General features: G+C 47.3%; 1 protein-coding gene across 3 annotated transcripts in view; it reads right to left on the bottom strand.

The window, feature by feature from the left end:
* The window catches only part of ARHGAP39 (Rho GTPase activating protein 39), a 216,131-nt gene that overhangs the window by 70,011 nt on the left and 122,785 nt on the right, over positions 1-23,335 (bottom strand). For all 3 annotated transcript variants that reach the window (XM_083621933.1, XM_083621934.1, XM_083621932.1), the window contains exon 3: positions 15,035-15,115. In XM_083621933.1, coding sequence (XP_083478059.1) covers positions 15,035-15,115 — 81 coding nt within the window. The remainder of the gene's footprint in view (positions 1-15,034; positions 15,116-23,335) is intronic.

Consider the following 23,335-nt stretch of genomic DNA (forward strand, 5'->3'; position numbering starts at 1 on the left):
CCAGCAACGCTCCGCTGGCCCTGTGGATTTTGCTCTGAGATTTGCTGCGCAGGCTGCAAAACCAGAGGAGGGGGCAGAGCCTCAAGCCGAGCGATCCCCAGCAACCCCAGACCAGCCACGCCAGCCGGCTCTTCTGCTCCACGTGGCGGTCGCCCGGAAAGACCTTCCCCACGGCTGTTGCACGATATCTGCACGGATCTGGCGATGCGATAGGGCCCTGCTTGCAGCAGAAGGAAGGTTGCATCGAAGGAGCAAAGCAGCAACCTCTGAATGCTGCCGAAAGGGAGGCCAAACGCTTCGGCTTCCCACCCCAGCACGTGCGCAGGCAATCCAGCGCAAACAAAATTGACCTCCGGGAGGAAATGCGATAGGGCCAAAAAGGAGCAGAGCCAGTACTGCTCACGTCTCCCATTTTCAAAGACATGAAAAGGATGACCGGAAAAGCGCTGTTGTTGTTTATAACGCAGGCTGAGACCCTCCCTGCCCGCAGACTGTCTTGCCAGAGTGGTGCATGCTCTAGTTATCTCCCGCTTGGACTACTGCACTGCGCTCTACGTGGGGCTACCTTTGAAGGTGACCTGTAAACTGCAACTAATCCAGAATGCGGCAACTAGACTGGTGACTGGGAGCAGCTGCCGGGACCGCATAACACCGGTCCTGAGAGATCTGCATTGGCTCCCAGTACGTTTCCGAGCACAATTCAAAGTGTTGGTGCTGACCTTGAAAGCCCTAAATGGCCTCGGCCCAGTATACCTGAAGGAGCGTCTCCACTCCCATCGTTCTACCCGGACACTGAGGTCCAGCGCCAAGGGCCTTCTGGCGGTTCCCTCACTGCGAGAAGCCAAGTTACAGGGAACCAGGCAGAGGGCCTTCTCAGTAGTGGCACCCGCCCTGTGGAACGCCCTCCCACCAGATGTCAAAGAGATAAACAACTACCAGACTTTTAGAAGACATCTGAAGGCAGCCCTCTTTAGGGAAGCGTTTAGTGTCTGATGCATTATGGTATTTTAATATTTTGTTGGAAGCTGCCTAGAATGGCTGGGGAAGCCCAGCCAGATGGGCGGGGTATAAATATATTATTATTATTATTTTCACATGCTCCAGGGAACAGAATGGGTGGGTGGTGACGCCTCAGCGACAGATCAAGACATCTCTCGGCTTCATCGCTCAGAGTTGTTGGCAAGGAAACTAAAAGGGTACAAAGCCCTGAATGAATTGGGACCTAAATACTTGATGGAGCGCCTCCCGCCCCCCCCCCCCCCGGATTAGGCTGCCCACAAATTTAGGTTGCCCGGGAAGGCACTTATTAGAGTTCCTCTGCTGGGAACACTTCATTTGGTGGGACATGCAGGAAGGATTTTTCTATGGCGGTTGCCTTGGCCCTGAACTCCCTTTCCACTGAACCTGGAACCCAAATTCCTGGTCTTCAAACGCTAGGTGAAAAACCTGGCTGTTCAGGCCTCTGGTCAGTAAAGCTGTTGGTTTAACGCCCCTTTCTCCTGTCAGCCAGCAGAAAGTTCGCAGAACTTGGAGATAAGGATGTGCAGATGAAGCAATTTCTGTCCTGAGTTCAATGCAATCAGTGCTGCTTATGTTCCACCACAGTCCAGCTTCCACTAAAAACCTCCTATGTTATTCATCTCACTTTTCTGCTATGGCTGAAACTTACGTAATTATGGAATTAATTTCAGTGCACTTCAACAGAATGGAAATGTCAAAGCAATGCAGTAAATAACACAATAATTTATGTAACTGTTGCAGGCTACCAAAAAAAACCCCAAAGGTGAATACTACTCATTTTTCGCTTCCGCTATTTCCATTCCAGACCTGTGATGGACAAGCAACCCACTTCCGTTTCTGACAGAATTGTCCATCCTCTCAACTTGGGAGTAAATCACAACATGATCATCATCTTCTTCATCACCATTATCATCCTCATGATTGCAATGCAAACAGGAATACTCCAAAGTCAGCAAAATAAAGGAGAGCAGTCTGTGACGCAATCGCCTATTTGCTGATAGAACAAATCTCAGAAATGCTAGCCAAGTCATAAAAATCAAGTGTGCAAAAGAAAAGCATTTGAAGAGTTACTGACTGCTAGGAAGTTATGGAGAACGCTGGAATTGTGTGCCCCATCTGGCTGGGTTTCCCCAGCCACTCTGGGCTGCTTCCATAGAAACCAAAAATACAGTAAAATATCACAGATTAAAAACTTCCCTGAACAGGGCTGCCTTAAGATGTCTTCTGAATGTCAGGTAGTTATTTATCGCTTTGACATCTGATGGGAGGGCGTTCCACAGGGCAGGCGCCACCACCGAGAAGGCCCTCTGCCTGGTTCCCTGTAACTTGGCCTCTCGCAGTGAGGGAACCGCCAAAAGCCCTCGGCGCTGGACCTCAGTGTCCGGGCAGAATGATGGGGGTGGAGACGCTCCTTCAGGTATACTGGACCGAGGCCGTTTAGGGCTTTAAAGGTCAGCACCAACACTTTGAATTGTGCTCGGAAACGTACTGGGAGCCAATGTAGGTCTTTCAAGACAAGCACCTGTAAGCCTCTTTGAAATCTACAAAGGCATATGAAGGCCTGTCCTGGGTTTCATTGCTCCTTGTTCCTTTCCCAGAAGGGAACTGGGGTGGGGAAGGGAGCCAGGAACTGTGAGACTATTTAAGCCCTGTGTGCTATGTACCACCCTAAGAGGAAGGGATACAGCTCAGCCACAGAGCATCTCTTTTGCATGTAGAAGGACGCTAGCCTACTGAATTACATTGTCTAAGACACAGATCTTCACCATGCAAATGTGGCCTCTAGGCAACTTTCACTGGCAATGCAGGAGAGGGAGGCAAATTTCCACCTAGATCTTGAAAAATGTCCCCCAAACCTGTAATGGATGGTCATCATGGCTGCCTAACTGACCAGCAAGCCAACTCCAGTACAGTGGACGCTTGGGTTGCAAACGTGATCCATGCGGAAGGCACGTTTGTGACCCACAGCGTCACATCTGCACACGTGCGGGTTGCGATTCGGCGCTTCTGCCCATGCGCAAAGCATGATTTAGTGCTTCTGCACATGCGTGAGTGCCCAAACCTCGAATTAACCCGTTCCGTTATTTCCGGGTTCGGCGCAGTGTGCAACCCGAAAACACGCAAACTGAAGCGTCTGTAACCCAAGGTATTACTGTACAGTGGTACCTTGGGTTAAGTACTTAATTCGTTCCGGAGGTCCGTTCTCAACCTGAAACTGTTCTTAACCTGAAGCACCACTTTAGCTAATGGGGCCTCCTGCTGCTGCCGCGCCGTCGGAGCACGATTTCTGTTCTCATCCTGAAGCAAAGTTCTTAACCCGAGGTACTATTTCTGTGTTAGCCGAGTCTGTAACCTGAAGCATATGTAACCTGAAGCGTATGTAACCCAAGGTACCACTGTATAGGGCAGATACAGGTTGCAATGGGCTCCCAGCAAACCTGCCATTCTCAACCTTGGATGAGCAACCAGCGTTGATATTCTACGCAGACTCTTTCTCTCTCTCGGCTGCAAGGAGGAAGGGAGATAGGCAGCTCAGCCACACTAAGCCAGCAGATCTGCTCCAGACGTGAGCCAGCCACGGGGAAAGCACTGGATCAGAATATTAAGGAACATGAACCAGGTTCAGCTGCAACGGTCCCAGATCAGAGACAACAACAGAAAGCAGGGCTGCAGGCAGACTTTAATTGCTCCCTGTTGTGCAGGAGGGCCGTCGTAAAAATTGTTGACGATGGGAAGAATACTTAAAAGGAGGACAAGCAAAGGGGGGGGGATGCAGAGCCTTCTCCCATCCCCTGGCACATGCTGAACATCATCACCAACTAGGAGGCGAGGAACACAAGCGTCAGGCCTGAAATGGACTCCATGGATTGGAAAGAAGAGAAGGCCCCGAGAGACTAATGTAAAAGGTAAAGGTAAAGGACCCCTGGACGGTAAAGTTCAGTCAAAGGTGACTATGGGGTTGCGGCGCTCATCTCGCTTTCAGGCCGAGGGAGCCGGCGTTTGTCCACAGACAGCTTTCCGGGTGATGTGGCCAGCAGGACTAAACCGCTTCTGGCACAACAGAACACCGTGAAGGAAACCAGAGCGCACGGAAATGCCGTTTACCTTCCCACCACGGTGGTACCTATTTATCTACTTGCAATGGTGTGCTTTTGAACTGCTAGGTTGGCAGGAGCCAGGACAGAGCAACGCCCAATTGCCTTCTAAATCTGGCCAGCGGAAGGTCTGGGAATCAGCGTGTTTTTACATGAGTAGAATCTGTCCTTTTATTTAAAATGCATCTCTGGGTTATTTGTGGGGCATAGGAATTCGTTCATTCCCCCCCCCCCAAAAAAAATCCGGCCCCCCACAAGGTCTGAGGGACAATGGACTGGCCCCCTGCTGAAAAAGTTTGCTGACCCCTGCTCAAGACCATGCAGCTTGGCAACCCTTCATCTTACACTTGCGTAGGGATGATCAAAGACCACCACAAACACATGCAACTTCTGAAGAGACATATGGGAATGAAATCGACAACATTGTGTGTGCTATTTGCCTTAGAACTTCTCTGCAACTCCTTGCAACTGTATTCACCATGGGAGAAATGCCATGTTCTAATCTATTTGGTTTGGCGTAGACTATCTGAAAGACCAGACAGCATCTTAAAAAGCAGAGACATCACCTTGCCAACAAAGGTCCGTATAGTTCAAGCTATGGTTTTCCCAGTAGTGCTGTATGGAAGTGAGAGCTGGACCACAAAGAAGGCTGATCGCTGAAGAATGGATGCTTTTGAATTATGCTGCTGGAGGAGAGTCTTGAGAGTCCCATGGACTGCAAGAAGATCAAACCTCTCCATTCTGAAGGAAATCAGCCCTGAGTGCTCACTGGAAGGACAGATCCTGAAGCTGAGGCTCCAATACTTGACCACCTTATGAGAAGAGAAGACTCCCTGGAAAAGACCCTGATGTTGGGAAAGATGGAGGGCACAAGGAGAAGGGGACGACAGAGGATGAGATGGTTGGACAGTGTTCTCGAAGCTACCAGCATGAGTTTGACCAAACTGCGGGAGTTCGTGGAAGACAGGAGTGCCTGGCGTGCTCTGGTCCAGGGGGTCATGAAGCGTTGGACACGACTAAACGACTAAACAACAACAACAACAACAATCTGAAAGACCATATTCTCCTATATGAACCTCTAGCAGGCTCTGCAATCTTCTGGGGAGGCCCTTCACTCTGTCCCCCGCACCCTGACAGGCATGCTTGGTGGGGAGGCAGGAGAGGGCCTTCTTGGTGGCTGCTCCCTAGAGAAGCCAGACTGGCTCCCTCCTTGCTATTCTTCGGCTGGTAGGAGACCTCCTTGCTCCAACAGGCCTTTGGGAAAAGGCTGTTTTTTAAGGAAAGGACTGTTAAGCAGCACTTTGCTGTTTTTATTATCTGCATTGTAACAGAACTGATTTTTCAATATATATTTTAATTTTGAGTTCAATTACGTTTTAACAATTATCTTCCGAGTGTTTTTAGCTATGTGCATTTTGTTTGTATTTAATTTTTGCAAGCAGCCTTGAGTTCCAGTCTGGGGAAAGGGTGGAAAAATAATGATGATGGTGATGATGATGATGATGATGTGTTGGAAATTCAATAAAATACTTTTTTAAAAAAGAAACCAAATTAAATTAATGCCTAAACTCAATGGGAAGCTTTTAATGTTTATGTTTTGCTGTGTTTTTAATATTTTGTTAAGAGCTGCTCAGAGTGGCTGGGGAAACCCCTTCAGATAGGCAGCATATATTATTATTATTATTATTATTATTATTATTATTATTATTATTATTGATGTTGTTGTTGTTGTTATTTTCTTCTTCTTCTTCCTCCTCTTCTTCTTTTTCTTCTTTTGGGATGACACCTTGGAGACTTTGGCTGGAGACATACAAATTGCTGCTTGCAGGATATAAAGTACTGTAAGAGTCTTTTCTTTAGTATGCATGCAGCAATATTGTCTAAATGAATGCCGACATGAAAAGCAAACTGACCCAGTTTTGCAGTTTGTTGCGTGGGTTTGCAGGGAGATGCATACGGCGGAGGCAGGGACTCCTTGGCGTAAAAATGACCCTGTTTAGGTCTACTTAATGGTGGCATCGGACAAGGCTAGGCGCTGCTGATATCAGCAAAAAAAGCCAGGCTTGCATCCACCTGGTTCAAGGCTCGGGGCGGATGCTGCTGTCGGACCTCAGGATCACCACCCGAACTCACACACGCCATGTCTCTTACGGCGTGATCCGTTTGCTGCTTTGTAGAAATGACTAAATCAGCATTCAGGAAGAAGCGCTTCCTCAAGGCTCGTCCGTATTAATTTGTTTACAACTTGGCCTTCGGCTCCGAGAGCGGCTTTCGGAGCGGTTATTCCCGACTTCAGTCTGATTTCACAAGTGGCTCCCTTGACCTTCAACCCAGGCGCTCAGAGACATCTCTGTGGGCTGTGCGTTGGAAACGCAATGGGGGAAAAAGACCTCCCTGGATCAGGGCCCTTGCACGCTCCCATTTTAACACCTTCAAATTATGGGTAGGGGGAAAGGGTGTTTGTGTGTATGTGGTGTTCTTACCCCCCCCCCAAAAAAATAATAATTACTGAGCTCTGCAGAGTGCAGATCTCATCCTTTAAAAGCAATTTTTCTGATCGTCAGGAATGCAGAGCTCAGCCTGGGCGTGGGCCGTGCTCTCTAGGGAAAGAGAGAAATATTTCCACTTTGGTGGTGGGTTGCTGTCTCCTTCAGGGATCTTTGTCCTCTTCATGGCATGCAGAAGAGGAATGCATTATGGGTTGCTGTTTTATTTTATTTTTTAAAAAATCTGAACTGAAAAATTTACTTTACGAGAGACAGGTTTCATTTCTCTGCTCCTCATGCCAGGGGCAGGAAGCTAAGATGAGCGACAGGGTCAAAGGTGTATACAAACTCTCCGGTTCTTGTTTGCAGTGTGAGAATCTTGCAGGAATCATAGGATTGTAGAGTTGGACGGGACCAGGTTCGGGGAGCTGAGTCCCCTGCTAAGCAACATAGAGGGGGCTGAAGACACTTCAGCCCATAGGAGTTGGCCCTAATAATAATAATAATAATAATAATAATAATAATAATAATAATGATAATTTATTTATACCCTGCCCTTCCCAGTTCAAAAACCGAGCTCAGGGCGGCTAACAACAAATTTAAAACACTTTAAAACTTAATTATAAAAGCAGCATGAATAAAAGTATAAAAACATGAATAACAATAAATTCAAAAATCAAAAATCAATTAGATAATCCCCAGGGCTAGCTGGCTGAATTGGTCCTACTTGGGCCAGTGAGGAGGCCAGGGGAGAATTAGCTGTGGGGTCTCAGAGCGGGTGATCTTCATAAAAGGGGAGGGGGAAGGAAGAGAAGGGAAATAAAAGATCAGGCTGAATTCAAATTAAAGGCCAGGCGGAACAGCTCTGTCTTACAGGCCCTGTGGAAGGAGGTTAAATCCTGCAGGGCCCTGGTCTCCTGGGACAGAGCATCCCACCAGGTCGGAGCCATCACTGAGAAGGCCCTGGCCCTGGGGGAGGATAGTCTGACATCCTTAGGGCCCGGGACCTCTAAGCTATGGTTATTCATGGACCTTAAGGTCCTCTGCGGGGCAGACCAGGAGAGGCGGTCCTGTAGATACGTAGATGTCGTGGCAATTCTGTACTAAGTGGACGGCTGGAACGTGGCAGGCATTGAATCCGGTACCTTCTGCATGAAGCAGCAGCATGAAAAGCTGCCTACTTCACTAAGGACTAGAATCTTGATTTATTTTTAGGGGATGGGCTATATCTCAGTGGTAGAGCCTCTTGCATGCAGAGAGGACTCGAGTTTGATCCCTGGCATCTCGGGGCAGGGCCGGGCATATCCCCATTCTGAAACCCCGCATGGTTAGCCCCTGCCAGTCAGTGTGTGCAATACTGAGCTTGATGGACCAATAGGCTGACTCTGTATAAGGCAGGTTCCTAAGTTCCTGGGAAGCTGCTTGGCCTCCTCTCCCTGAAACGGACTCTAAGCGTCTTTTGCTTTGGCCCCAAGTCCCGCTGAAAGACCTGTCTCTCAGCCAAGGAAAAGTGTTGCCTTTCCCACTTGCAAACTCCCATTCTGACATGAGCTGGGGGGGGGCTGCTGGCAAGCCTGCAGAGAGCACCATGACAAAGGGGTGCTAGGGGGTAGGCGCCGGGGACAGACCTGTCTTCTCCCCTCGTTTGCTTCCCTCCTTCCCTCTTTCTCAAAGTCAAGTGCTGTCGTGCTCGCCAAAGCAGGCAGAAGTGAAAATGGGGTGGGGGGGGCATTTCGGCGGCAGCAAAGCAGCGGTCCGTGAAGGGGCCTCTGGGGACTGGCAGGGAGCTGACGCCAGGCGTGGCTGGGAATGCCAACGCAGCTCAGGACGGGGGCTAAACGTCAAGCAACAAGGGCAGAAACACAGGCTGAGCGGATCCTCAGAGACACTGGATGGAAGGTAGGCAAAGATGCAATGTCAGGTGATGGACAGGTGGGCAAAGCTGCCCACCTGTTGAAACTTGGCCTGTAGGTGGAGACGGTGGTGCGCTGGCCTTCTGTTCCCCACCTGGCAGCACTTCTTTAGGGTTTCAGGTGGGAGAGATGCTGGTGGGGTTTGAAACTGGTGACTGGGAGTGGCCGCCGAGTTCACATAACACCGGCCCTGAAAGACCTACACTGGCTCCCAGTACGTTTCCGAGCACAATTCAAAGTGTTGGTGCTGACCTTTAAAGCCCTAAACGGCCTTGGTCCAGTATACCTGGAGGAGCGTCTCCACCCCCATCGTTCTGCCCGGACACTGAGGTCCAGCGCCGAGGGCCTTCTGGCGGTTCCCTCACTGCGAGAAGCGAAGTTACAGGGAACCTGGCAGAGGGCCTTCTCAGTGGTGGCACCCACCCTGTGGAACACCCTCCCACCAGATGTCAAGGCAATAAACAAATACAGTGGTACCTCGGTTTACATACGCTTCAGGTTAACCACGCTTCAGGTTACAGACTCCGCTAACTCAGAAATAGTACCTCAGGTTCAGAACTTTGCTTCGGGATGAGAACAGAAATCGTGCTCTGGCGGCGTGGCGGCAGCAGGAGGCCCCATTAGCTAAAGTGTTGCTTCAGGTTAAGAACAGTTTCAGGTTAAGAACGGACCTCTGGAACGAATTAAGTACTTAACCCGAGGTACCACTGTATTTTACTTTTAAAAGCAGCCCTGTTTAGGGAAGTTTTTAATGTCTGATGCTGTATTGTTTTTAATATTTTGTTGGAAGCTGCCCAGAGTGGCTGGGGAAACCCAGCCAGATGGGCGGGGTATAAATAAATTATTATTATTATTATTATTATTATTATTATTATTATTATTATTACCTGGGACCTTCCGTACGCAAGCAGATGCTCAACTATTTAGTTGCTGCTGCTCTTCTCAACCATGTGTGTTTCCTAACGCTTCCCAGCTCCACAGTTCCACGCAAGCTTCCCGGGCCCTGATTCACTGCCTCCACATTAGGAAAAAGTCCCCATGGTGATCCTACCTACAGCTTCATTCTTTTGAGAGTGCACCCTTTTTAAAAGTCCCCTAACCGTGGGTCCTCGAATCCCCCAGTTTAATTATATGCTTCATATAATGAAACATTTCCTTTTGTGAACGCCAGAAAATCAATTTCGCCGGATGACTCCGAGCTGTCGTGTTTGGAAGCCGCGTGTAGAATTGCTCTTTATTCACATCCCCTCCGTTGGTTATGATTCATAACCCTCTAATAATACTAATCTCCCCTCTTTAATCATTCCCCCCCCTTCCAACACACATGCATCACTGCTCGTAGGGAAACAATTCCAAATCTGTCCTCAGCCGCTGCTGTGCTTTCTCCAGTTCTACAATATCCCCTCCAAGATTGGCAAAGGACCCTGCGCAGAATTCAAAAGGTCACTGCAGCAAAAGTTTATATAACGACATAATGACATTTGCCATTTTATCTTCTAATAACCCCTAACATTTAATGTGCCTTTTTTCCAATGCCTCAAGACACTAAGAGGAAATTTTAAAGCGAATTCCCTATGATTACTCCTGGTTATTTTTCTGCTGTAAAGGTAAAGGTACCCCTGACTGTTAGGTCCAGTCACGGACGATTCTGGGGTTGCAGCGCTCATCTCGCTCTATAGGCCGAGGGAGCCGGCGTTTGTCTGCAGACAGCTTCCAGGCCATGTGGCCAGCATGACTAAGCCGCTTCTGGCGAACCAGAGCAGCGCACAGAAACGCCGTTTCCCTTCCCACCAGAGCAGTACCTATTTATCTACTTGCATTTCATGCTTTCGAACTGCTAGGTTGGCAGGAGCAGGGAACAAGCAACGGGAGCTCACCCCATTGTGGGGATTCGAACCACTGACCTTTCTGCTGCTCTGGAGGGTAGAACCCAAACCAACAGATACAAAATACAAGAAAGGAGATTCAAACTAAACCTTAGGAATAACTTTCTGAGGGCAAGAGCCCCTTGACAGTGGAATGGACTGTCTTGGAAGCTGGTAGACTCTCCTTCACTGAAGGTTTTTGAACAGGTTTGGTGGCCATCCCTCAGGGATTCTTTGGCTTCAATTCCTGTGTTGCGGGGGGTTGGTTTGGATGACCTTTGGGGGCCCCTTCCAACTCTACAACTCTATTTTTTTAACACCAGTTCATTACTCCTTTGTTTGTCGTCTTTCTGTGTGTTTCTTTTCTTTTTTTCCCTTCCCGTTGTGGTCCGAGAATGAACAGAGTCTCTGCAAGATGCGTTCTGACTTCATCAGAGACAATCCTGTACCAGATGGACCAGAAACCTGGTCTGGCTCGAGGCAGCTGTCTATGTTCCTCTTGTTTTATTGAACATCTAAATAACTCTTCAACTAGGGAAGACTTAAGAGGTGGGGGCTAAAAGCATTGAATGCATCCTCAAGCACTGAAGCTTCCCTTAGATGAATTTCAACTCTCCTAGAAACTGGCGCCATTTGCAATGGCTGGAAAGGAGCCATTAGTGGCAGAAAGGCACCGAGGTTTTCGGGAGCTGAGCAGAGGTTGCCAGGCCCTTTCAAGGAGGCAAAGCTCCTTGCTCAGAAAAGATCTTTCCTCTCCCATCCCTCTGTCCAAAGTGGAGATTAAGTTTGACAAGCCAGGCGGCCAACGTAAATGAATTTGTCTGGCGGGACCTGCGTGTCTGAAAACCGAATTACAGGGCTCAAACAACTATCTCCGGGAAGGAGATGTTTACCTCTGGTTGCATATTATGCCAAGTCCAGAAACATCTCAGTCAACTTTTAGCACAAGATTCTAATTGTGGAATTGCAGAATTGGGAGGGAACTTAGGAGTCATCTAGTCCAACCCCAGTAGAGACATCACCTTGCCAACAAAGCTCCGTATAGTTCAAGCTATGGTTTTCCCAGTAGTGATGTATGGAAGTGAAAGCTGGACCATAAAGAAGGCTGATCGCTGAAGAATGGATGCTTTTGAATTATGGTGCTGGAGGAGACTCTTGAGAGTCCCATGGACTGCAAGAAGATCCAACCTCTCCATTCTGAAGGAAATCCGCCCTGAGTGCTCACTGGAAGGACAGATCCTGAAGCTGAGGCGCCAAGACTTTGGCCACCTCATGAGAAGAGAAGACACCCTGGAAAAGACCCTGATGTTGGGAAAGATGGTGGGCACAAGGAGAAGGGGACAACAGAGGACGAGATGGTTGGACAGTGTTCTCGAAGCTATGAACATGAGTCTGACCAAACTGCGGGAGGCAGTGGAAGACAGGAGTGCCTGGCGTGCTCTGGTCCAGGGGGTCAGAAAGAGTCGGACACAACTAAACGACTAAACAACAACAACAACAGTCCAACCCCCTGAGATGCAGGAATCTCAACCAAAGCACCCATGTGTATCAATCTGAGCTTTTTACATGGCTTACCTCTGCAGATCATGCCATGAATATAAGGTGGCAGTATGCGATATAAGAGGACCCCCACACACATCATGAATTCTTTAAATCCCGGTGCTCGTTCTTACCTCCAGACACAGCCTGGAAGGCACTGGTAAACTCCTGATGCCTTAATACTTTATATAAAATCAGCACAGTAATCAGCAAGATTTTATTATCCTCTTTTGTAAGAAGAACGAGCTCCACATACACAATGAATATACCAAAGGTAATTCTGGAAGCAAACAAGATAACCAGTTTACTCATTTCTCTCTTTTCAACTGCAAATAACTAACAGGAACTTACAGGGAATAAACAAAGAAACAGAAGAAATGGAAGTATTGTGACATTTATTTATTATTAAATTTGTATGTACGTCCTTCATACGAAGACCACAGCATCCAAAAGACTCCCTCCCCTTTCTAATACAATACTGTGGTCCAAAATAGCATTTAAAGGTAAAGGTAAAGGGACCCCTGACCGTTAGGTCCAGTCGTGGGCGACTCTGGGGTTGCGGTGCTCATCTCGCTTTACTGGCCGAGGGAGCTGGAATTTGTCCGCAGACAGCTTCTGGGTCATGTGGCCAGCATGACTAAGCCGCTTCTGGCGAACCAGAGCAGCGCACGGAAACGCTGTTTACCTTCCCGCCAGAGTGGTACCTATTTATCTACTTGCACTTTGACGTGCTTTCGAACTGCTAGGTTGGCAGGAGCAGGGACCGAGCAACGGGAGCTCACCCCATCGCGGGGATTCGAACCGCCGACCTTCAGATCGGCAAGTCCTAGGCTCTGTGGTTTAACCCACAGCACCACCTGTGTCCTTACTATGCATTTTCCATTGTTGGCTACCAAAAGCTGCACCGGGAGCCCTCTTTGCTTCTCAACCGTCCCAAGGACCAGTTTTACATTTCACTGGAGCCCAGACCAATGAATTGTTGGGAAAGGCGCTGCAGCCTTGCTGGTACAGGTTACTGATGGGGAGAGCATCATTCTCAAACAAAAGCTACAGCCCTCTTTCTCTCTGACTGAGGTGCCACTGACTTCAGGTCAGATATACAGCATTTGTAACTTTGCTGACCAAAAGCAGCATCTGTATGCTAAATAATAGTAATAATTTATTTATTTGTACCCCACGCATCTGACTGGGTTGCCCCAGCCACTCTGGGCTGCTTCTGGCAAATATAAAAGCATAATAAAATATTAAACATAAAAAACTTCCCTATACAGGGCTGCTTTCAGATGCAGAGACATCACCTTGCCAACAAAGGTCCGTATAGTTAAAGCTATGGTTTTCCCAGTAGTGATGTATGGAAGTGAGAGCTGGACCATAAAGAAGGCTGATCGCCAAAGAATGGATGCTTTTGAATTCTGGTGCTGGAGGAGACTCTTGAGAGTCCCATGGACTGCAAGAAGATCCAACCTCTCCATTCTGAAGGAAATCAGCCCTGAGTGCTCACTGGAAGGACAGATCCTGAAGCTGAGGAGGCTCCAAGACTTTGGCCACCTCATGAGAAGAGAAGACTCCCTGGAAAAGACCCTGATGTTGGGAAAGATGGAGGGCACAAGGAGAAGGGGATGACAGAGGACGAGATGGTTGGACAGTGTTCTCGAAGCTATGAACATGAGTTTGACCAAACTGCGGGAGGCAGTGGAAGACAGGAGTGCCTGGCGTCCTCTGGTCCAGGGAGTCGGACACAACTAAACGACTAAACAACAACAACATCATACAGGGCTGCCTTCAGATGCCTTCTAAAAGTTGCAGTTATTTATCTCTATATCTTCCATTCTCTTTTTCCATTTCAAGTAAGAAACCCATTTTTCTTTATTCCTCTGGTGTGCGAACATCTCGTGGGCATATAGTTAAGAGGAAACTGATCTGCATAACAAACACGTGCTGTAACTCTAGCAAAAGGTCCTAAATCTCTTCGTATCATGTGCATGAATACACCTGAGTGTATTCGGACCCACGTTTGAGTCCAGAGGCACACCTTGTAACAACGTAAGAACGAAAGAAGGGCCTGCTAGGTCAGGCCAATGGCATCCTGTTCTCACACACCCCTCCAGGTATTGCCACTTCCTTGTGGTCTGGCTTGCCCTGTATGGGGCAAGCAGGAACATCGGGGGGTGCGTGTCGTAGGCCAGTGGTAGATCACCTGCTTTTCATGCAGAAGATCCCAGATTTGATCCCGGGCATCTCCAAGCAGGGCTGAGAAAGGTACCCAATGGGAAGCCCTGGCGGCAAGCAAGGCAGACATCACTGAGCCAAGTGAACCGTCGGTACAAGGAAAGTTTCATCGCTGCTGTGCAAAGCCCAGAAAATATGGATGCAACAGCCGTTCCCTAGCTACCTGGGTGCTTTGCTTTAAAGAGTGAGGATTGCTATTAATGAGAAATGAAAGCAAATATTGACCACTAGCTAAACCCAGCCGCCTCCCCCTGTGCAAACAGCTGGGCGCAATTTGCGCAGCAAGACTGCAAGTGCTCAGGAGATGCTGGCAGCCTCCTGTTTGAAATGCAGCCTTCATAACCCCTGGAGCAAGCTTGGAATAATCATTGCCTTGTGCATGACGCCTTGCTTCCAGGTCTGTGGCGGGTGATGCTTTTCTTGGCGCTGCAGGAAGCAGCTGGGATGTGCCTTATTTACTCTTGATGCGTTTTTGCCCCAACGCCTCCCAAGTGAGCAGGGACGGGTAACAAGGGTTTGGGTACTTTGCTGCCGAGACCACAGCACACAGGGTTTGTTCCACAGGTTTGGTCACCGTGCGTTCCGCTCTCCGGTTACCACTTAGCAACACAGAAAGCCCCCTTATACAGACTGCTGGGTCCATCTAGCACTGTCAAGCGGTACCTCTGGTTACGAACTTAATTCGTTCCGGAGGTCCGTTTTTGTTGTTTTTTGTTAAATCGTTTTTATTAATTTTCCAATAAAAAAATCCAATTAACATATCAAATCACAATCCAATTAAAATAAAAAACTAAAATAAAAAAGACCAAATTATCATCCAAATTATAATTTTTTAACTCTAATTAAGCTCTAATTCCTAAACTCTCTTTAGCATCAGGGCAACTCACCTGTACTGCAGCCGCTGCCCGTCGGAGCCGTAATCCCGATAGATCTCGTATTCCTTCTCGAAAACTCCGGGAGGCGAGGAACTGCAACAGGACACAAGAAGAAACAAGGCTATGAGGAACAAAGTGGGTGGGGCCCAGCACAGACATACACCCCCCCAAAAAAAAACTCCACTTGGAAGCTTTCCAGTGAGGATTGTGTAGTAGAAATAACAATAACAATAACAATAATAATAATAATTTATTATTTATAGCCCACCCATCTGGCTGAGCTTCCCCAGCCACTCTGGGCGGCTTCCAACAAAATATTACAATACCGTAATACATCAAACATTAAAAGCTTCCATGAACAGGGCTGCCTTCAGATGTCTTCTAAAAGTCTGGTAGTTGTTGTTCTCTTTGACTTCTGATGGGAGGGCGTTCCACAGGGCGGGCGCCACCACCGAGAAGGCCCTGTGCCTGGTTCCCTGTAACTTGGCTTCTCACAGGGAGGGAACCACCAGAAGGCCCTCGGAGCTGGACCTCAGTGTCCGGGCAGAACGATGGGGGTGGAGACGCTCCTTCAGGTATACTGGAACGAGGCCGTTTAGGGCTTTAAAGGTCAGCACCAACACTTTGAACTGTGCTCTGAAACGTACTGGGAGCCAATGTAGGTCTTTCAAGACTGGTGTTATGTGGTCTTGGCAATGGAAGCCCCATCTAGCAAACTGGGGATGGGAAACCTTTTCTAGACCAAGAACCAGACAATCTTGGGGTTGCAAGCCAGCAGTGGCAAGGGACAGATGCAAAAGCAAGTGCAGCAATGAATATAAAGCAATGAATGTGCTTGCGAAATGTGGATCACTTATAAATGCCATCTCCAACTCCTCGAAAGATGCCATCAACGGTGTCTCTGAAAACATATCACTTGGGAAGACAGGAGAACTAATGCCAGTGTACTGGAAGAAGCTAATATTACCAGTGTCAAAGCAATGATTCTTCAACTTGTTGGATTGGTCATGTTGTACGGATACCTGATTATCGTCATCCAACCCAACTACTCTATTCCAAACTTAAAAATGGAAAGCATAATGTTGGTGGTCAACAAAAGAGGTTTAAAGACTGTCTCAAGGCAAACCTTTAAAAAATGCAGTATAAACACCAAACACTTGGAAAACTCTTGCCTGTGAGTGCTCCAGTTGGAGACCAGCCTTTACCAAAGGTGTCATGGGCTTTGAAGACACTCGAACTCAGGATGCAAGGGAGAAACGTGCTAAGAGGAAGGCACGCTTGGCAAACCCTCACCATGATCAACTCCCGCCCGGAAACCTATGTCCCCACTGTGGAAGGACGTGTGGATCCAGAATTGACCTCCACAGTCACTTACGGACTCACTTTTAAAACCGTGTTCATGGGAGACAATCTTACTTGGCTATGAGTGGCCGCCGAAGAAGAAAAAGAAGAAGTGTTACAATAGACTAGACGGTACACTCAACTCTTCTCTATCCTCCTTCAAGGCAAGCAATAGATTTGTTGATTTATTGATCTATTTAAAACATTATAAGGCTACTCTTCATCGCAGAAAGCAAATTCAGAGCAGGTTAAAATCACAACACACTCCATACATTTAAAAAGCTCAGTATAAAAAGAAATTGAAAGCAGTTACATTATAAATAAACACCAATACATAAGGAATCTGATTTAACACGAAGCTCCTGCAAAGGTCTGGGTGCATAACCAGGTTGAGTAAAGCAAGCTATATCCAGTGTGTGGATGAGTGAACTGGACTTCAAGGCTTACCTGTGATTTAAAAAAAACCACAAAAAACCCGTGTGAATCTGTCTCATTTCTCACGTGACCGCCAGTGAAATTGCTTCGTTAGCCCCAATCAAATAATTAGTGTAGCGGTTTTACAGAGCTTCAAAACACATTACTGCATTAAAAAGTACAAAGCAAGAAACTGCACCGGCTAAGATAAAGATCCGCCAATGGAGGTGTTTGCGTTAATGAGGGAGATTAGGGGATGCTCCCAGAACAAAGAGAGAGAAACGAGTTGTCCTAATGGGATGGATATTTTTAAAAGGAGAGAAAAAAGAAGTGGCAATAAAAAATTAGCTCTGACAGAAGCTTAATTTTAATGAGGCTTCCAAGCTTTAGATTTACAACTCGCAAGGGCGCTGCAAAGGAAATCACTTAGCCCCTTTCCTTTCTCTCGCCTGCGCGCATGCAAATCCTGGGTCTCTGTGCCTCCATGGAGTGAAGACACATGTGTGGCTTCCATGGCCAGCAACTGCGGCAGCGAAAGCAGGGGTGATGTCATGGCCTGGCTGAACACAGAGGAACGGTGGCAGGAACCAGCTGGGGTGGGACTACCATGAGTGGTCAGAGGGAGAAGACTGGGGAGAGGACGTGTTGGAAGTTGAAGAGGTAACAGGACTTGGTGAGCTGGGAGAGTCGGTGGCAGAGAGTAGTGCAGACTCAGAGGCAGAAGATGAAGCAGGAGAGTCGGAGGAGGGAGGTCAAGAGGAAGAGATGCGAGGTACCGAAATCCCAAAGGAGCAGAAGGGACTCTTTATGTACACAACGACAGCTGCACGGATGCTACTAGCCCAGAGATGGAAAGGAGATAAAGTCCCTACCGGAGAGGAGGGGCAAACTAAGCTGCTGGCTTATGCCGAAATGGCAAAACTGACTGGAAAGCTCAGGAACCAAGAAGACCAAAACTTCAATAAAGAATGGGGGGAATTAATAATCTACTTGAGAGACCACTGTAAGCAGATGGAAACATTGTAATAACACTTGTAATGTAGAAGATATCATGGACAACAAAATGGAGAGACGTATAATTTGGATGATGAAATAATATGCTGTTGAAAAAGTTTATAACAGGACCCATAGAGGGGAAGGTGGGAAGTCTAGAGATTCGGGGGAAATCTCTAAATATGGATATGCATTTTGTATTGTTATAATTTTATATCTGTAAAACCAAATAAAAATTATTTCCAAAAAGAAAGAGGAGGAGATGAGTTTTGGATGCTTTAGTTCATCATCATCAGCAAACCTTTTATTAGCATCACATACAACAACCAAAACAAATCAATACAGAATTTCCACTTCCCCAGTGGCACAAAACATTTGCTAAAAGAAAGGAGGCAGAGAGGTCTATCGTCACATCTCTTGGTCTCCAGGGAGATCAGACGTCTGCAGTGTATTTCGACCACAAAAAAACCAAATAGAGATATTTAGCCACTAACTTGGTGAGCTCCTGATCATTCCCCAGTAATAGAAAATGTATGACCTCCGACTCTAGTTTCCATTTGGGGATATAGAGTTGATCTAGAAACTGCTGACGGAGATCAGCATATACCGTAATTTTCGCTCCAAAACACGCACTTTTTTGCTCCTAGAAAGTAAGGGAAAATGCCTGTGCGTGTTATGGAGCGAATGCACGGATCGGAGCCATGGCTGCCATCAGTCAAGCAAAGCGGGAGCCGCTTACACACTCTACGAGGCTCTCGCTTTGCTTGCTTTAAAGCGACCTGGAGCCGGGGAGGAGGGAGGGAAGGAGAGTCATGGCAGCAAAGCCGGCAGCAGCCGCTTACACGGGAGGAGGGACGGAGCTAGCAAAAGTCCGTGCGCGCTCTAAACAGAGCAGTGAGGCTGCAGAGGGATGGCAGGAAAGATAAAATTTAAGCAACCAGCAGCAAAATAAAACCAACCTCGAGCTCTGAGCCAGCGCAGTGAAAACCAGGAAGTAAAAAAAAAGGCTGGGGAGGGCATGAGGGAGAGGGGGAAACTTCGCAAATCCCCGCGTCTCAGCTGATCCGCGGGGACGGAGCAGCTTATTTTCAGGCAGGATAGATTTGAGCATTGTCTGGGTCCTAGTGCCCCTACCTCTTTTTTGTGCTCCATTCTATTGCTGCTGGTGGCTGCTTATATTCAGGCTGCAAGGAGGAGCGCTTTTACACAGCTAATGGCGAATCCCCTGCAATCCAAGTCCTCCTCACTTGCTCAAATCTATTCTGCCTCAAAACAAGGAGCGGAAGGAAAAGGCTGCAAACTGTTAAATGGAAAAAAAACCCAGGCACAGGGCAAATACCTTAAGTATACCTTTAAAGCAACAGTGCTCTTCCCCCCCCCCCCCTCAGCTCGCAGAAAAGCTCCTTCTCCACACACCCCACGCGTGCTCCTTGTCCCTTGAGTTCTTTTCCTTCCCTCCCCACTTAAAACGTGGTTACAAAGCATGGATCCACATGGATCCTCAGGATTTTTGCATTGGGCTACCCCAAACTCACTGTCAGATCACATGTCTGTGGCCACAGCATGAACCATAAAAATCATACATCCACTGTTTCGTTTAGAATATTTTTTCCTTGTTTTCCTCCTCTAAAAACTACATGCGTGTTATGGTCAGATGCGTGTTATAGAGCGAAAAATACGGTAGTTCAGAATTAAGAACCAAATGTGTAAGGGTTTCCAGCAGGTGGTCTTCACATGGGCAAGTTCCTTCTCCTTCCACCCTGCCTAAGCACCTTCCCCAAGGGAGGTTTGATGGATTTGAATTAAACCTGGCCAGCGAAAATGCCCTTCTTTCTTGAGGATGCTTTAGCTGAGATTCCTGCATTACAGGGGGTTCGGACTGGATGACCTGTGGGGTCCCTTCCAACTTTAGGATTCTATGAGTCAGGCTGATACAGAGTCACGGGAGCCTCCCCTCTCCCCTGGTCTCCCAGAACCAGAAGAGGCATGAAAAGATGTTGGAGAGGTTGACGTCATGCAGGCGCAGTCTCTGATTGCTCGGAAAGAACCCTGGAGAGGAGGGTACTTAAGATGGCTGTGAGGGATTTTCACAGTAGTTTTCCGTGTATAACACACCCCTGTGTATAAGACTACCCCTATTTTGAGGGGACTCAAATTTAAGAAAATGGGGGAAGATTGCCCAAAGTTGTTGAGATTTTTTTGGGGGGAGGATTGCCAAACAACTGACAAACGCCGACAATCGCCCGCTCCCCAACAGCAGACGGCAATCGCACGCCCAATTGCCAAAGCAGCAGCCAATCCACAGCAACCTTTGCTGCAGCAACCAATCACCCACTCAATTACCGCAGCAGCAGCAAATCCAAAGCAGCATTTGACGCAGCCACCAATCAGCCACAAAATTGCCGCTGGCAAGCTCCTGCTCGCGGCTGCAACCAAACACCCGCCCCCCCCCCAACACACTGTGTATAGGACGACCCCCGTTTTTTAACATTTTTTTTGAGTAAAAAAACCTCGTCTTATACACGGAAAAGTACAGTACTTTCTGATCCATGCAGCAAGACCATGGGTAGGCAAACTAAGGCCCGGGGGCCAGATCCGGCCCAATCGCCGTCTAAATCCAGCCCGCAGACAGTCTGGGAATCAGCGTGTTTTTACATGAGTAGAATGTGTCCTTTTATTTAAAATGCATCTCTGGGTTATTTGTGGGGCATAAGAATTCGTTCATTATTTTCCCCAAAAATATAGTCTGGCCCCCCACAAGGTCTGAGGGACAGTGGACCGGCCCGCTGCTGAAAAAGTTTGCTGGCCCCTAAGCAAGACCTATTGGGATGAGCTGCTCATTAGGCCTGGCGCTCCAACAAGTCTGTGCAGGTTGCGTTCTTGCTAATGAAGAGTTAACTCCGCAGAGTGTGATTTACTGCTGGCTTCCTCCTGTCAGGTGGGGAACCTGTGTGTTTCAGCTCGAGGGCCACATTTCCTTCCAGGAAACCTTCTGAGGGCCATGGGCCAGTGACACTCAGGGCCAGGGGCAAAACTGGGTGGAACAACTAATGAATTTTTTTTACGTAACCTAGTTTCTCCACACATCCACACTCCTTTCTCTATCCTTCGGCTGCCCAGCCAGCCAAGAGGTAAGGGCTAGTGTCTGAGGGCATATTCCTGCAGGTAAAAATGTTAAGCTGGATCGTGGGGGGGGGGGGGAGCAAATTGGCTGCACAATATAAAAATATTTTTATTAATCATTTTTAAAAGCCAGCTGTGTGTAATATAAACCCCGATGGATTGTAGCGACGGACAGGGTTTTATGCTTTGCATCCATTCAGACATTTTATTAGCTTTTTATGGCTTTTAAATCAGATCACTACTCACTCAGCCTTATCCACGGGAGCTGAGCAGGCTTGGGGGGGTGGGGGGATTATTAATAAACTTTTCCATGTTTTCGAGCACATCCTCGCAACCTGTGGGCAGGCTCCCCCCATAATAACATCTGCCTCCGCAGGAGCAGATCTGAAATTATTTGGGGGGACACCGTGTCGGAAGCTCAGCCACACAGATTCTATCACTGAGCCGGATATTAGATTCTTGCAGCTTCTACCCATTGTACAGCACAAGAAAAGGGGGGGGGACATGATGGAGGTATTTAAAACCATGAATGGAGGGGGGCTCATTCCCTCGCAATGTTAGGACCTGACGGGGGTCATCTAACAAATCTGAAATTTCTGAGTTACAGGGCACAGAAAAGGAGTAAATTGCATTACGCATGCAGTTAAATCTCTGGAATTCCCTATGAATCTACGATTCTGTTATTCTACCACAAGGCGTAGCGACAAGCTACCAACTTGGTTGGCTTTAAAGTGGGGGGGCAGCTTGGAAACATTTGTAGAGTATAAGCCCACCAGTGCCTACTAGCCTCCAAGGTTGTGCAAGGTTGAGGCAGAAATGTTTTTTTATATATCGGGTGGCGCTGTGGTCTAAACCACTGAGCCTCTTGGGCTTGCCGATCAGAAGGTTGGCGGTTCGGATCCCCGCAACAGGGTGAGCTCCCATTGCTCGGTCCCTGCTCCTGCCAACCTAGCAGTTCGAAAGCACGTCAAAGTAGATAAATAGGTACCACTCCGGCGGGAAGGTAAACGGCATTTCCGTGCGCTGCTCTAGAAGACATCTGAAGGCAGCCCTGTTTAGGGAAGTTTTTAATGACTGATGTTTTATTCTGTTGGGAGCCACCCAGAGTGGCTGGGGAAATCCAGCCAGATGGGCGGGGTATAAATAATAAATTATTGTTGTTGTTGTTAGTCATGAGTCTTGTTTCATTTCCACGAGACCAGCAGGCAGGTCCTTAAAAAACGCTTCCCTTGAAATGGAAAAGGGGCCCTAAAAGAGCTCGACTGTGTGCGGATCACAAGCAGGAAAGCCAAGGAGCTGAACAGGGCTGCACCTGTATATACAGTTTCGTATTTTTAAAAAAGCAGGACCCTGTTGAAACCACAGCATATTAGAAATCTAGAGTTGGAAGTGATTCCTAATGGTCATCGAGTCCAGACCATCCAACCTCTGCTTAAAAACCTCCAAGGAAGAAAAGTCCATCATCTTCCAAGGTCCTCCGTTCCATTGCCAAACAGCTCTTACTGTCAGAAAGTTCTTCCTGATGTTTCGCCGGAATCTCCCTCCTTGTAACGTGAAGCCATGGGTTCATGTCCTGCCCTCAAGAACAGGAGAAAACTAGCTTGCTCCCTCTTCCATGGGACAGCCCTTGAGATATTGGAAAATGGCTATCCTATCTCCTCTCAGTCTCCTCTTTTCCAGGCTAAACATACCCAGCTCCTTCAACCGTTCCTCATCAGGCTTGGTTTCCAGCCCCTTGATCATCTTGGTTGCCTTCCTCTGCACACCTTCCAGCTTGTTGATATCCTTCTTTAACTGTGGCGCCCAGAACTGGACACAGGAATCCAGTTGGGGTTTGACCAAGGCAGAATATTACTTCCCTCGATCTAGTAATGCTGCGCATTTGTTCTTTCAAAATAATAATAATAATTTTTATTGAATGATTTTATGCTACAAAAAACATTACAACCATACTACCACAAAATATAATTGAGAAATAAAAATTACATACATCAATATTTTGTTTGTTATTTGTTATTTACCGTCTTATTTCCATTCCATACAAAACACACACCTGCACACACAGAAAATAATAATAATAATAATATTGAAAATAAATTTTTGCCCTTTTATCTTATAAAATCTTTTTTTCAATTTTGACTTCCTGTCAAATCCCTTTGCATATGTTTTATCTTACAACTGAATGTACACAAAACAATAAACCTTTCTATATAAACTTTCCAATACATTCAGAAAACATAATAAATCCTTAATTGTTATCTACCTCCTTTTACTTCCTTTGTCACTCGAATGCTAGCACGGAGTCAAACCTATTATTGCCTTTTTGAACGTATCTTCTATAACCATCCCATTTTCCCGTAAATCTTTGCTTTGAGTTTCCTCTGAGGTGGCTGGTCAATTGAGCCATCTCCACAAATTCCCATAATTGAATGTGCCAATCTG

This window comes from Podarcis filfolensis, assembly GCF_964270895.1.
Source record: "Podarcis filfolensis genome assembly, chromosome: 7".
NCBI lineage: Eukaryota > Metazoa > Chordata > Lepidosauria > Squamata > Lacertidae > Podarcis > Podarcis filfolensis.